General features: G+C 57.6%; 1 protein-coding gene across 1 annotated transcript in view; it reads left to right on the top strand.

The window, feature by feature from the left end:
* Positions 1–15332: 15332 nt before the first annotated feature.
* The window catches only part of ZNF385A (zinc finger protein 385A), a 70733-nt gene continuing 70577 nt past the window's right edge, over positions 15333–15488 (top strand). The window contains exon 1 of the mRNA XM_073318602.2: positions 15333–15391. Coding sequence (XP_073174703.1) covers positions 15382–15391 — 10 coding nt within the window. The 5' untranslated portion in view covers positions 15333–15381. The remainder of the gene's footprint in view (positions 15392–15488) is intronic.

The following is a 15488-nucleotide window of genomic DNA, read 5'->3' as shown; positions in this document are numbered from 1 at the left end:
TGGTTTGATGGTTTTGTGTTTGTCTCTGTGTCTGGATGTGTAAGTGAATGTGTTGTGTGGGTATTGTTTGCTGGCTGTGTGCATTGTGTGGGCTGTGCCTGGGTGAGTAGATGGGTTGTGTGGCTGTTGTCATATTGGCTGTGTGGGTCTGTGCTGTGTGTGTGTGTGTTTACATAGATGTGTGGGATGTATTTTCTGAGGGTCTGTCTGTGTAGTGTGTGTGTGTGTGGGGGGTGTTTCTGTGCATGTGTGTACATGGATGTGTTGTGTATGAGGTGTGTTGTGTGCTTTGTGCCTGTGATGAACTCATGAAGCTCACTGAGCTAAGGTTCGCCATTTGCCCTGGGTGCAGAGACACTGCCTGCTCTCCAGTGGCATGGAGTTCCACAGTCTGGGCCCAGCTCCCAGGACAGTTCTGTCTCCTGCGCTCTCTACTGTCCTCTGGGGTTGGATGGCTCCTTAGCTCTGGTGGAGCATTGGGCCATGGCTGCAGCAGGAAAGGTCGGGAGCAGGGGGACTTGGCCAGGAGGGCCCTGAGCTGGGCTCTATACTGGGGGGAGTGGGGAGCTGGGGGAGGGCTGTACGGAGAGGATGGGCAGGGATTGAGCTGGGACCCCCACAGCTAGCTCCAGGCCTGATGGGACAGGGGCAGTCCCTGGTGATCTGAGGGCTGGGCCCCAGCTGCTCCTCATCCAGGAGCCAGGCACATAGGCTGGGGCTGTGCTGCCCCTTCTGCCCAGCCCCACCTCCCTGAGCCCTTCCAGCAGCCCGGAGGACACATCCCAGGATGTCTCTGCAGCATCCTCACCAAAGAGCCACTAATGCCTCTGGCAAAGCTGCCACGTCCCTGTCCTTTCCGGCCCCGATCGGTGAATGTGCAGGGTGGGGCTGGAGCCCGCAGCTTTGTTGGCTCCGATTGTTTACTGCCTGGCAGAGGTCATGGACCCAGGTTTGTGATGTCCCAGACAACACCATGGCAGCTGAGTGTGATGTCATAGACGCAAGAGTCTATGACGCTATGATATTTTGTAATATTTTAATTCCATCAAAATTTTTCTTATGTTGACCCTTTACCCCTTTGTTAATTCTCTCTTCCTTGCTATGCCTGGGTAAGTATCTTTGTTTTTATTTATCCATGTTATCGCTGCATTTCTTATGTAATGTTTTGTTGTATTTTTAATAAGTTGACATATTTTTATATGAATAATAATATATATAATATATAATATGGGAGCAGGGGGCTCAGGCCCTGGCAGAGTGATGTCCCCTGCATCGCCCCACTGACAGTGCACGATGCTGTCATGACGTAAGTGCTCTGAGGGGGGCGATGGGGTCTCTCAGCCCCCCAGCCCTGGCGGGCACCACAAGGTAAATGGGGAAGGAGCCACATCCGGGTTTTTCTTTTGTTTCCTGATGGGGCAAAACCCAAACGCCTGGAAATGGGGAGGAGAAAGCCCTGGACGGGCGCGCTTGGCAGACACTGCCCCTTGGCATCAGGAACGCAACATGCCAGTCTCACCTGTCCCTGGGCTGAGCCCAAACTCCAGAGCCAGTTCCCTAAGTGGTGGGGCAACAGGATCCAGAGCCAAACTGGACTTAACAGAAGAACTAGGGGCCACCAAATGAAATGACTGGGCAGCAGGTTTAAACCAAGCAAAAGGAAGTATTTGTTCACACAGCAACAGTCAACCTGTGGAACTCCTTGCCAGAGGATGTTGTGAAGGCCAAAACCATAACAGGGTTCAAAAAAGAACTAGATAAATTTATGGAGGATAGGTCCATCCATGGCTATGAGCCAGGATGGGCAGAGATGGTGTCCTTAAGCCTCAGTTTGCCAGAAGCTGGGAATGGGTGACAGAGGATGGATCACTTGGTGATTGCCTGTTCTGTTCACTCCCTCTGGGGCACTTGGCCTTGGCCGCTGTTGGAAGACGGGATACTGGGCTAGAGGGACCTTTGGTCTGACCCAGTAGGGCAGTTCTTATGGTCTTATGACTTCTCATAGTCCAGCTAATGAGACGGGAACTGCTCCAGCCCTGGGGCATACAGACTGAGGGGCTGGTACCAGCCAGGGCAGCTCAGGAAAGGGTTAATCCAGCAGCACCTCTGGCTGCCTTGCCCCCTTTTCATCCCATTTTTCTAACAAAAAAACAATGGTTTTCCATAAAGAACCCGGGGCAGAAAAACAAAGTGAGGTCCTTTAAATGGCACGATAGCCCCACCTCTTCATAGGCGGGGTCTGAATCTCCTCCCATTGTGGACAGAACCTGTAGTATATTATAGCCCCTCCCCTTATTGGTGGAGTCTGTATATAAAGCTCACCTGTGTCCCATTTCTATGGAACACCCCTAGGAGCTACATGTCACTCGATTTACAGTAGGGCCTTCAATATCATTATTGGAGCTAGGCCAGAGCTGTGGGCTGGGAAGTTTGTGCCAGTTTGGATACAGGTTTCCAGCTCGGATTCAGGGCCCCTTGGGTGGCTCAGAGGGACTGCGGGGCTTCCCTGCCCTCTCAGACTGGGATCCCTTAGGCCACACAGTGCCAACAGTGACAACAAGAGCCCGGAGTCCTGGGCTGTGCAGGAACCACCAGCGAGGGGAGGTGGAAGGCTGGGCCAGACCCTGTCCCACTTCCCCTCCCAGCCCCTCAGGGCTTTCCAGTTACCAGCTCTGACATCCACGGATCTGCAGCAGTAGCAGGGGGAACCAGGTATCAGGCAGGACACGCTCAGTGTGATCCTGACCCCTGAGCCCAGCAGCAGTGGCTGCCCATCGGCCTCATTCTAGGTCTGAGTCTCTCCAGTTCTGGACTCCTGGGTAAGGGGGCAGCTCCCCCAACCCTGCATGTGGAAACGCACACGCACAAACATGCAGATGCACACCTTGGAGCTAGCACACGCATGCACGGAGATAGTCAAATGCAGCCACAGCCCCTCAGAGCCATGGTCTCTCCTCCACCTGGCATCAGCACAAAGCGCCCGTGGGAGGGACAGGAACAGAGCAGGGAGGGTGTGAAGAGAGAGCGGGGCCGGGGGGATGGGGTCCTCAAATTTCCCTGATCCCGTGGAAACCCAAGGCAGCCCTGATGGCAGCTCTGATAGGGCTGCGGGGGGAGGCTGAGCCGCGCAGCTGGCTCTCAGGTTTCCCCCTCTCATCCTTACATCCATTAAAGTCCTGTTCGCCCCACACACAAAGGGTGAGAACAGCAAATTAGCAGAAAGCCACAGAGCACGACACAGCCCAGCCTGCATTATTAATACCCACTGGCTAATAAGTAAGATGAGCCTGCGCCCGCTGGGGATCACATCACCCTCCAAGGTCAGGAGCCAGCGCCCGGCCCCCGGACCAGGCCAGCCCCAGGGCCTTGACGCGTGTCCCCGGTTTGACTCGGAAATCGGGGGGTTTCATGTGGGAGGCCGGGCCTGGCCCGTTAAGTCAGACACTGTGGCTCCTGCTGGCCCAGAGTACCTGGGCCTGACCCTGTGACATGGGGTGGGAGTCACTCCGACAGGCTGAATGGGGCACCCCTGTATGAGTGACAGCACAGCCAGGCCCCAGCCCAGTGCTCCACCCTGAGCCAAGCAGGGACCTGGGTTCGAATCCCTGCTGTGTCCCTGAGGTCTCCCACATGCTGGGTATATGCTCCAGCCATGGGCTCTTGGGAGAAGGGAGCACCTTCTCCTCCAGCGCCTCTGAGCAGAATGCTGAGATGGAGATTCCCATCAGGGCGTGGGTGTGAACTCAGCACCAGGACTTTGGGCCATTCTGTGCCTGCACGTGGCAGAGATGTAGGCGCCCAAGGGATGTTACTGGCGGCAACTAGGGAATTCAGGCACCTGCAGGGTCCATTGCCAGCTGAGCGGGGCTTTGAGGGATCTATGTTTTGGAGCGAGGCGCCTGAAGTGGCGGCAGGGGGAGGAGGGCCAAATCCCTGTGTGGATCCTCAGGGACCAGCGCCACCCAGGGCCAGCTCGGCCCTGCCGCTCGCCACGGCCTGTTGGCAGAGCTGGTTATGAGCAGTGTAAACAGTGGCTGCTCCCTGTGGTTGGGCCATGCCAGGGCTGGCAGGGGTGGACTATAATCAGCTAATTACACCAGCTCCCTCCACTGCGGGCCCTGGGCTGTGCCGCCCTCGTGCCCGCTCCATAAACAAATGGCTCTGACTTTCAACAACAGGAGGAGGGAAGGCGCTCAGGGCTAGCTGGCACCTCCATGCCAGGCTGGGGGTAGGACTACCCCCTTTGAAATGCAAGAAAACCTGCCCCCCCGCCCCACAAGGCAAGCCCACAGCAACCCCAACCACAAGACAACCCCACCAAGCCACTCGCTTCAGCAGCCACTTACAGTATCTTGAGAGATAACAGGCACAGAGAAGATTAATAGCATCATTCTCTTACCTTGGTCCTGTTGCTCCAAGCTGCTTTGTTTGTGTCCGACTTCACTGAGATGATTTCTTCCCAAACTGCCTTGACCCTATGTTTTAACTATATCCTCGCATGGGGACGTTTTGGAACTTTATCCGTAAAGAAAATCCATCAAGTCTCTTCCTTGACTTTGCATTTGCCGTTTGATTTTGCCTTTCCCAACAATTCCTTATTCTTGACAGCAACAGTGTGAATTCCAGACAGGAGTAGCTGAGGTGGCAGCTCATGCAGAGCTCACTTTTGACGACTTCAATGCGTAGGCAATTCCTCTGGCCAGCCCCAGGTTTGGCAGTGGCCAGACAGCTGCTGGGTTTAGATCTGTTATGGCTTAAACTGCAGAGGTGGGATGGGAACACTGCAGCATCTTGAGCTGGACACAGACACTTTTACTGTTAGCTAGCTCAGTGTATGGTGAGAACAATGTGAATCTTTAGACCCATGTGAAAAAACTGGCAGATTAAATTATTTGTCTGGCAACTGGCAACTCCATAAAAAACCAGGCCGGTCACATACCAGCCGGGTGGTAACTGGTAACCTAGCTGGGGTGCTTCACAAAGCACTGAGGCAAGAACCACATGAGGCAGATTTCGGGGGAGGGGGTGTCCAAACATCCTTTTGGATGGATTTGTGGGGGGGGGGGGGCACTCAGGTGGATTTCTGAGTGGGGGGCTCCCAGGCACCAGATTGGGTGGATTTCTCGGGGGGGGGGGTTCCTAGGTACCAGGTGGGGTGAATTTCTGAGGGGGGTGGGGCTCCCAGGCACCAGCTTGGATGGATTTCTGAGCAGGGGGACACCCAGATGCCATGAGGGGTGGATTTCTGAGGGGGGCACCAGGCGCCAGATTGGGTGGATTTCTGAGGGGGCGTGACGTTATTGACTTGAACTGGGACCGTATAGAACATTGTTGCAACCAAGGTCCTGCAGTGGCACCAAATCTTGTATAAAGGGGGTCAAATAAGGTATCTAAGACAAGGTTATGGTTTGCTGGTTAGGATTATGCTGTCTGTTTGCATGTATCATTTTTGTATTTAAAGATATAAGTATTGGCTCTATACTGTCTGTATTCCAAACTTGTGCTATGCTTCTGGGTGACACCCCAGACAAGTTGGTGACAGCTCTGCCTAGCCTGCTTGATGGCCCATTAAGGACCATCAGCTATACAACTGACCCATTGAGAGAAGGCAGACACGCCTTGGGACTCAGCAAGGCATGCAGGGACCTGCCTATGGACAGAACTCCGAGGTCTTCCCAGGCCATGTGATGGACAGCTTGTCTTTGGGACAAAGAAAGAAAGAGACCACATGGCAAGAGACTATAAAAAGCTGCTACAGGTCCTCCATCTTGTCTTCAGTCCTGCTTCTGACCTCTGGAGGGACTTTACTACACTGAAGCTTTGAACCAAGGACTGAAAGACCCATCCAAGCTGTGGATATGCTCCAGAGACTTGATTTGAACCTGCAGTTTATTCCATCACTGCTGCAAGCCTGAACCAAGAACTTTGCCATGACTGGATGTAATGGATTCCATTTAACCAATTCTGGCTCTCGTCTATCTCTTTTTCCTTTTATGAATAAACCTTTAGATATTAGATTCTAAAGGACTGGCAACAGCGTGATTTGTGGGTAAGATATGATTTGTATATTGACCTGGGTCTTGGACTTGGTCCTTTGGGATCGAGAGAATCTTTTTTCTTTTTCTGGGGTATTGGTTTTCATAACCAGTTGTCCCCATAACGAGTGGTACTAGTGGGGATACCAGGAAACTGGAGTGTCTAAGGGAATTGCTTGTGTGACTTGTGGTTAGCCAGTGGGGTAAAACCGAAGTCTTCTCTGTTTGGCTGGTTTGGTTTGCCTTGGTGTGCACAGAAACCCCAGCCTTGGGCTGTAACTGCCCTGCTTTAAGCAATTTATCCTGAATTAACACTCTCAGTTGGGTCCTGCCAGAACCAGCCTCGTTACAGGGGGGCGATCAGGCGCCAGATTGGGTGGATTTCTGAGGGGGGTGCCCAGGTGCCATGTGGGGTGGATTTCTGAGGGGGGCTCTCAGGCACCAGGTTGGGGTCACCTGGTGCCCTGGCGTGGTCCGTATTCCAGGGTTACAGCCCTCCCAGCTAGCACAAAGTGAGGAGTTGCGCCGAGTGCCCCAGGTTGTGCAGTGTCCGTTGTTGTGTTCTTGGCCTCTGGCAGGAGCTCTCAGCAGCCCGTTGTGCCAGCTGTGCCAGCTGCAGCCACTGCTGGCTCTGGCAGCCGGAAACCGAGTTCTCTTTTAGCCGATCAATAGGGACAAATGCTGGAGCCGGGCTATTTATGTACTGGGGCGGGGGCAGGGAGGATTTACAGGTGGGGCGGGGCAGGGACTGTGCTCAAGCCTTGACGTGAGGGTGGGTTTGCTTCAGAACCCCAGGGGCACTGACAGGATTAGTGGCAGGGGCTCAGCAGGGGCCGCTCGGGAGACACGATTTTAATGATCAGCTGGTGCTCCATTCCCCTCCCCTCCCTCCAGGTGCTGCAGAATCAAACATATCTGGACCTTGGCTGATGGGCTAAGAATCCTGTGTCTGCCCCATAACATAGCTGGATCCCCAATGCTGGTTGCAGCCTGGGGATATGTGCCTTGCCCACCCTTCTGTATCTGTTCACTGCAAACCTCCTAGCCTCAGCGGGGCAGCACAGGATGCCCAGTAGGGCTGGAGGGCACTAGGTGATTGGCAAAAAATCTGCCCCCAAGCCAGGGGGCCACTGGCTCTGGGAGGCTGCAATGTCTGTAGCCTCTAGCGGGCCACAGCCCAGGTAGGGGGTGACTTCTCATGCTCACGAGGGGCACATCCAGAGCCCACCCCCTTGCCCGAGACCCCCATTGTCACATGGAACAGCCTTGTACAAAGGCAGAGGCGGGGCCAGTAGATCCCTGCTTTGGTGCCCCTCAGGCTGGGGTCTGCAGGAATCCCAGCCTGGGCCCACGCTGCCAGAGGAGCTGGCCCTGTGCATGGAGCTGGGACAGTGTCATCCCCCCAGGAGCCCAGGCATGGGGCGCCTATTGGCTCCATGGGGCAATGCACGCAGCCCCTGGGGAGCCTGAACACCAGCTCCCACTCTCCGTCCTGGCGCTTGGGGCCGAGGAGCAGACCCTGCAGCAGCTTCCTCCGGCCGCCTGCCTGGGTCTGTAACCGAATCCACAGCTGTAACCGAACCTCCCGCTGCAGTGGGAGGGAAGGTGCCTCAAAGTCACAAGACACACTGGGGATTTCACAGGAAAGAAAACCAATGAAGAGTAGAAGGGCTGGCAGGGTCCGGAGACCCCAGAGAGCCAGTCCCGGGTGTGCTACCCGGGGCATCGCCCTGTTGACAGCAAGGAAGGATTCAGGCAAGGGCAGGGCTATGCCTGGAAAGCGCCGCTCCCCCCAAGCAGCGGTTGCCGCAGGGAATGGGGAGGGCAGGTCAAGTTGCCCAGGGGCTCTTTGCTGAGCCTCAGCCAGACCCTCTGGTTCTTCTCCAGCCCCCATGTGCCTACACCTGAGCCTTGCACCCTCTAATGCATTCACCAGGAGAGGGGCAGGGCTGTTACCCCAGGGGGCAGACAGGAGCAGGGGCCCAGCACTGCCACATGACACACCGTGGGTCATCCAGGGAGCCTGTGGCAGAGCAGGGAACTGAAGCTGGCTCACTTGAGTCCCAGGCCAGCACCCAGCCTGGTGTGCCCTCCCCCCCACCTCCCGGTGCTCCTGTGCTCTGGTCTGCACTATGTGGTCATGGCAGGGCAGCTGGTTACATGCTACTGGCATGTTACCAGACACAGCTCAGGCCTAGACACCCTGCAGCTTAGTTGCTTCAGGGACAGGATAATGCTGCAGCCATAGGATTGCTGGCCCCGAAGGATGTGGGGAGACATCAGGGGCCCATCACAACTGCCCAGAATACCCAGGGCGCTGTCCCTCCTAGCCTGTCTGTAGCAGACTCAGAGTGCCACCTAGGACACCAGGCTCCGGAGCAGGTCCTGGGAGTTTCACACCCACTTTGCTTGGGGTAACTGCCCGACACTAGGTACAGGGTTTGGGGAGCAGCCTCAGGGGGTTAGTCCTGGGCTCGAAGCCAGGACACCTGGGTTCTGGTCCTGACACTAACTCACTGTGTGGCCTTGAGGGAGCCCCTCCTCCACTGTGTGCCCCCCATTGCCACAGAATGGGATCCTGACCTCCGAGGGGGGGGGCACAGCCTGTTGGCTCATGTCCCTGGCACTTCCCCTCAGACACTCCCTGTCTGTCTCATGAGTCTCACAGGCCTGGCGGGGGGCAGGCGGCTCAGCTTTCCTAAAACAAGATTGAGACCCCCCCCCCGCCCCCACAACCCAGCCCGGGGCAGGGGGAGTGGACCCTCCGTGGAAGGAGGCCTCAGCAGCACAGCTGGCCAGGATCCCCTCCCCCCACCCTTTCCCTGCCTCGGGCAGGTCGGGGCGCGTTTGGGGCGGGAGAGGAGACTGTCTGGCACCAGGTGCTTTATGAATCCTCCATCTGCTCCCACCTGGGGGCTCCCAGCAGTAACAACCCAGCCTCTGCTGCAGCCCCCAGGTGCCACTGCGCCCCTTCCTCACTGGGCGCCAGAGCTCAGGCCAAAGCTGGGGAGGAGGGGATAGAGGACATGGGGCACAGCAATGACAAGGCCCTGCAATGTTCCACCCACCCCGTGAGCTGGCAGGTTGGCTCCGGGCTGTGCCGCAGCCTGTCAATCTCAGCCCCCAGCTGGCAGGCCTGGGAGGGATCCCTGCAGCATGGCGGCCTGGGACAGGTACCCACGGCAGCCATGATAACCCACGTGAAGGACCAGACTAGCTCAGGCCCTGCTTTCAGCAGACTAGTGACACATGCAGTGTGTGTCCGGCCTGTGCGCTGATGAGGGCTGGAGCCTGGTGCCGGCAGAGGAGGGAATTAATCTCTAACCCCAGTCCCAGTTACTGGAAATGAGGGAGTGGGATAAGGCAGCAGGACAGGGGGAGGCTGGGAGTCAGGACTCCTGGGTTCTACCCTGTCTCTGGTAGGGAAGTGGGGTCTCGTAGGTTGGGTGGGGGAGAACCGTCAGGATTCCGGGCCCTAGGAGGAAAGTGTTGTTTACTGATTAGAACAGGGAATGGGAGGCAGGACTCCTGGGTTCTATTCCTTGCTCTGTCGCAGACTGGCTGTGTGACCTTGAGTCTGTTTGCCTCAGTTTCCCCTCCCCTCAGAAATCCAGATCCAGACCTAACTCCCAGGAGCTGGGAGGATTCATTAGCTTGTAAAGTTAACTGAGATCCTTGAATATCTTGTGCTGAATGGCTGCAGGGACACTCCGCCCCCTGCACGTGCTACTATACAGCAGGGTGGGGGGCATGGGGCAAGCACGGCTCACAGCTGGGATGACTCACCGCCTGTTACTCATCCATGGGATGCCAACAGGTCCTGCATGTAAAGCGCCCGTCTACAAAGCAGCAGAGAGCTGCCAGGAACGGACCTGACCTCGCTCAGCTCTGCTGCCATTCAAGGTGCCGAGAGACACGTGGCACGGCCCACGTGGTCCCTTCCTGCCATGCGGCGCCCCTCTGAGACAGGGCATCTTTAAGTGGGGCACAGACTACCCACAGTAGCTCTGCAGTGACTGGCCCAGCTGTGTGGGAGTGAGATGGATCCTATCCTGCCTGCCCTGCATCACCCATAACCATCAGAGTCTGGATCATTATTGTTGAAATAAGCCAGGATCTGCCCTACCTTGGCCCTGCCCCCTGGGCATTATCATACACTGGTCAATGGCAGGATTAATTGGTGCTTTTGGCACAGTAGCACCCCCTCCCCCGAGGCCTCACTTGTGCTGGGCGATATGCAGGTCCCCCAGCAGGAATGGAGCAGACAGATGCAGAGAGTGGGAAAGCCAAAGGGCCAGGACTAGAGTCGAGGTGTCAGGCCAGGGTCCTACTCACTGCACCCCCTTGCCTCACAACCCGCCCTCCGACCCCGGACAACATTCCGCCATGCTCAGATGAACATGCCAGGAGCTGGCAAAAGCTTTCCCTCCTCTCTCCGCTGGGTATGGCTTTGGATGGGCTAGGGCCCAGTCCCACATCCCCAGAAGTCAATGGCAAGCAGCTGCCTCCTGTGCGGTTCCAGACTGAGCCCTGTCAGCCCGGTGGAGAGACCTGGCGACACGGCCAGTCTGGAGGCCAGCCTAGCCCGAGCCTGCTGTCCCTTGCACGCCCGCTTGACTCTAAGCACGCGCCCCACCCCCTTGCCTTTGTTTGTCACTTGAAGCACGTGCCTCAGTCTTTGTGGGATCGGGGCCCGAGGTGACCTGAATATGCCAGCACATTTTCCCTTTTCCCCAGTGATGTTGCATGTGGCAGGAGGAGCAGCGGCTGCCGCCGTGAGTGACTTGTGCTGTTTGCTGCACAGCCCACCCCGCTCCAGGAGATGGACGCCAAGGTGAGATGAGTTTGGTAGGTCTCATGTCCACATCACTAGTGAGGACGTGCCCTGCTGCAGGGGCTCTGAGACAGGCGAGGAGAATGAGCTGAGGCCTGAAAAGCTCCCATGTGGCGAGAGATTGAGAAGGCTGGGACTATTCTTCCCCAGCAGGGAAAGAAAGAAGAGGGGCTGGAGTGCAGGCAGTAATGACAGGCCGAGGGAGGGGAGCTTCTGTCCTCCCTGACTCCCAGCATGAGAAGGAGAGCACACATGATGAAACATAAAAGAACTGATCCAGGGGAAAACTTTCCTCCCAAGGTGGGATTAATCTGTGGAACTCACTGCCACAGGGAGACTCAGAGGTCAAGAACTGAGCAAGATTCAAGGCGGGACTGGCCTTTTCTGTGGATACGACTGTACAGAGTTGGAAGACGAGCTCTGTGTAGCTCAAAAGCTGGTCTCTCTCACCAACAGAAGCTGGTCAGGGGTAGATATTACCTCCCCCACCTTGTCTCTCAAAGTTGGACTAGCTGATCCTAGCAAAAATGTGGGAAGGGATATTAAACCTCAGGCTTTGCTCCTGGTGCTTACGGTGGGGGAGGTTCTCCGAGTGTCTCTCCTCTCTCAGGACCTGCATTTTGTTCTATTTACTCCTTAGTGCTAAGAGTAAGATGGGGGGGGGGGAGGTTAGCACAGACTGTCCCCCCCAAACCTGCAGGGACCCAGAGATACCAGGATGGCTCCTTAGTGACTGGGTAAATGTGGCTATGTGTCTGGAGAGGGGTGTGTGTTGGAAGTGTGGGACTGACTCTTGGGAGGATTGGGGGGGCTGAGTCTCCAGGGGTTGTGATGGGCTAAGACTTGGGGGGGGGTGTGGAATATAGCGCCTTCTCCCAGTGCTAATATTAAAAAAACAAACCAAACAAAGAAACCTAAATCAAATCTGGCTGGGAAGTGCAAAGGGGGGAAGGGCGGGGGAGGGAACAATGGCAGGTGGCGGGCGGGCGGGGGGGGGGGCGGGAAGGGAAGGTGGAATGACTCAGTGAGTGCTGGACCCAGCAGCTACTTTATAAGAGGGAAGGAGGTGAGCTGCCACACACGCACACACACACACACACACAGAGTCACATTCACACAGTCCCCCCATACACAAACAGGTATACGTGCACACACGGTTACATCTACACAACCATTTGCAACCCCCTGCCCTGCATGTACACACACCCCCTTAAACAGGCATCGAAAGAATCACACAGCCGTCTGCATACAGGTGCACACACACTGGTCTGACTGTACCCCGTTAATAGAGAACCACTGAGACACATACAGGTGTGCACGCTCACACCCACTCGTGTTTTAACACAGGTACAGTCACGACTATAAACATGCAACTGTACACGCACACATACACACCCAACCCAACCATACAAACAACACACTGCTATGACACACGTACAGGAGTGCTTCCTAAACACAGGACAACATGGACACCTATGTGCACACACAGGCATTGACACATCTGCACACACGGTCTCTAGCCATGCACACAAATGTATACAGACACACATCCTGCACACACACCCCCTTACCTCTCCATGACCCCAGTGCGCCCCCAGCCCAGCCCTGCCAGAGGCTGCGGCCCCCCCCCAAGGCCCAGCCCCGCGCCTCTCCTGGGGCCGTTATTGATTTCCCAGGACAGCTGCCGCATGAAGCTCCCTCGCCTCCAATGTGCTGAGACAGATCAGAGCTGGCGGCTGCTGTTAGTATTCCAGGCACTCACCACTGGCTCGGGTCTGGAGGGAAGGCCCTGCTATGGGGGAGGACAGCCCAGGTCACCCTCGCTCTGCGTACCCCAACCCCCCGCACTCCTCATGCCCCGACCCCCGACACACACGCTCCTCATACCCCAACCTCCCCCACTTCCCATACCCCCAACCCCTCACACACACACGCTCCTCATACCCCAACCTCCCCCACTCCTCATACCCCAACCCCTCACACACACACGCTCCTCATACCCCAACCTCCCCACTTCCCATACCCCAACCCCCCAGACACACACAACGCTCCTCATACCCCAACCTCCCCCACTTCCCATACCCCAACCCCTCACACACACACGCTCCTCATACCCCAACCTCCCCCACTCCTCATACCCCAACCCCTCACACACACACGCTCCTCATACCCCAACCTCCCCCACTCCTCATACCCCAACCCCTCACACACACACGCTCCTCATACCCCAACCTCCCCCACTTCCCATACCCCAACCCCCCAGACACACACACACTCCTCATACCCCCAACCCCCCATACTCCTCATGCCCCGACCCCAACACACACGCTCCTCATACCCCAACCCCCCGCACTCCTCATACCCCAACCCCCTGCACTCCTCATACCCCAACCTCTCTCTCTCTCTCTCACACACACACACACACACACACACACACACTCCTCGTACTCCAACCCCCTGCACGCCTCAGACCCGAACCCCCAACCACCCACACACACACACCCACTCCTCATACCCCAACTCTCCCCTGCTCCCCATACCCCAACATGCATCCCCCCGCTCTGCATCCCCAACACACCCAAACCCCAACCTGCTCCTCGTACTGCAACCCCAACCCCACCCCAAACTGCTCTGTGAACCCCAACCCTCCCCCACTCCTCGTACCCCAACCCCAAACACACACCCTTGCTCCGCATACCCCAACACCTCACACTTCTCACACTCCAACCCCCTTCTACTCCTTATTCCCCCAAATCCCCTCCACTCTGTGTACCCCAAACCTCCCCCAACCCTCCCCCGCTACTCATACCCCTACCCCCAACACACACACCCCAACCCACTCTCATACCCCAACTCCCAATACACACCCTCCTCATACCCCAACCCACCACCCCACTCCTCAGACCCCAACTCCCCAACCTGCGCTGCGTACCCCAACCCCCCACCCCCATACCCCAACCCACCAACCCGCTCCTCATACTGCAACCCCAACACACCAACCCCCCCAACCTGCTCCTCATTACCACAAACCCCAACACACACCCCTCACTCCTCATACCCCAACCCAACCCATCAACCCCCCAACCTGCTCCTCATATCGCAACCCCCAACACACACACCCACGCCTCATACCCCAACCCTCCCCCACTCCTCATACCCCAAATCCCCAACACACCAACCCTCCAACTTCACCTCATACCTCATCCTCCACCCGACACACCAACCCCCCCATACATTCTCCGTGCCCATGCACCATCCCACTGAATACTCCAGACACTCCAGCTCAGGGACTTGAGATTCCCTCAATACATCCTGGGTATCGGGGACTCTGGCCTGACCTGGGGATGGGTCAGATGGGGGCAACAAAGCATGAGAGCTTTTTGTGTGTGCCTGAAAGGGGGTGGCAAACTGGGGAGCCTGACAGACAGCGTGTGTGTCTATCTGTCTCAACATAACTGTGTGGGGGGGGGGGGGGGGGGGGGGGGGGGGGGGGGGGGCTGTCTCTCAGTGTGTGTGTATAGTTGGACGTCCCACAGTGTGTGTGTGGTGGTGGGGGGGGAGGTTGTCTTTGAATGTGTGTGTGCGTGTGTGACTGTCTCTCAGAGTGTGTGTGACTGTCCTGCAGTGTGTGTGTCTGTCCTGCAGTATGCGTTTGGCTGTCTCTCAGTGTGTGGCTGTCTGTCCCCGCAGTGGGTGTGTATCTGTCACACAGTGTGTGTATGTGTGTGTGTGTGTCTGTCTGTCTGTTCCGCAGTGGGTGTCAGTCGGCTGGCGGGGGGGCAGGTCTCCGCCAGCCCAGCCCGGCACGGCCCGGCCCGGCACGGCACGGCAAGGTGCGCTCGCTCACCTGGGCCCTGCCGGGTAACGCAGCCCTGGGCGGCCCGGCCCCCGCCGCTCGCTGGCTGCTCCTTTCGCTCTGGCCGCTGCCATTGGCTCTGGAGTTGGCAGCGCAGCCAATCGCGGGCCGGGCAGGCGAGTCGCCCCGGGGGTCCCTGCCCAGGAGCCGCGCTGCCTGCTCGGGGCTCACATTGTTGGTGCTGCGGCTTCGGCTTCTCTGTGCACGGACCCCGCTTGCCCATATCCGCGCCCGGCCCGGCCCGGGGAGAGCCCCTCACCGCCCCCCCGAACCGCTGGGGCTTGCCTGACCCCCACCCCGGATCGCTGGGCTGCCCGCCCCGCTCCTCTGGATCGCTGGGGCTGGCCGACCCCCCCCATACACCTGGATCGCTGGGGCTGCCTGACCCCCCCACACACACACACACCTGGATCGCTGGGGCTGCCTGACCCCCCCCACCACACACACACACCTGGATCGCTGGGGCTGCCTGACCCCCCCCACACACACACACCTGGATCGCTGGGGCTGCCTGACCCCCCCCACACACACACACCTGGATCGCTGGGGCTGCCTGACCCCCCCCCCACACACACACACCTGGAATCGCTGGGGCTGCCTGACCCCCCACACACACACACACCTGGATCGCTGGGGCTGCGCCCGGAGCCCGCGGGATGATTCTGGGTGAGTGGATGTTCTGTCTGTCCGTCCGTCCGTGTGCCGGCGACCCCCTCCCCAGCTCTCTGATCCGGCCCGATTCGTGACTCCCCAGCCTGGGGGT

This window comes from Lepidochelys kempii, chromosome 20 (genome assembly GCF_965140285.1).
Source record: "Lepidochelys kempii isolate rLepKem1 chromosome 20, rLepKem1.hap1, whole genome shotgun sequence".
NCBI lineage: Eukaryota > Metazoa > Chordata > Testudines > Cheloniidae > Lepidochelys > Lepidochelys kempii.
The sequence above is the reverse complement of the archived record's forward strand: the minus strand, read 5'-3'. Positions and strand labels throughout refer to the sequence as shown.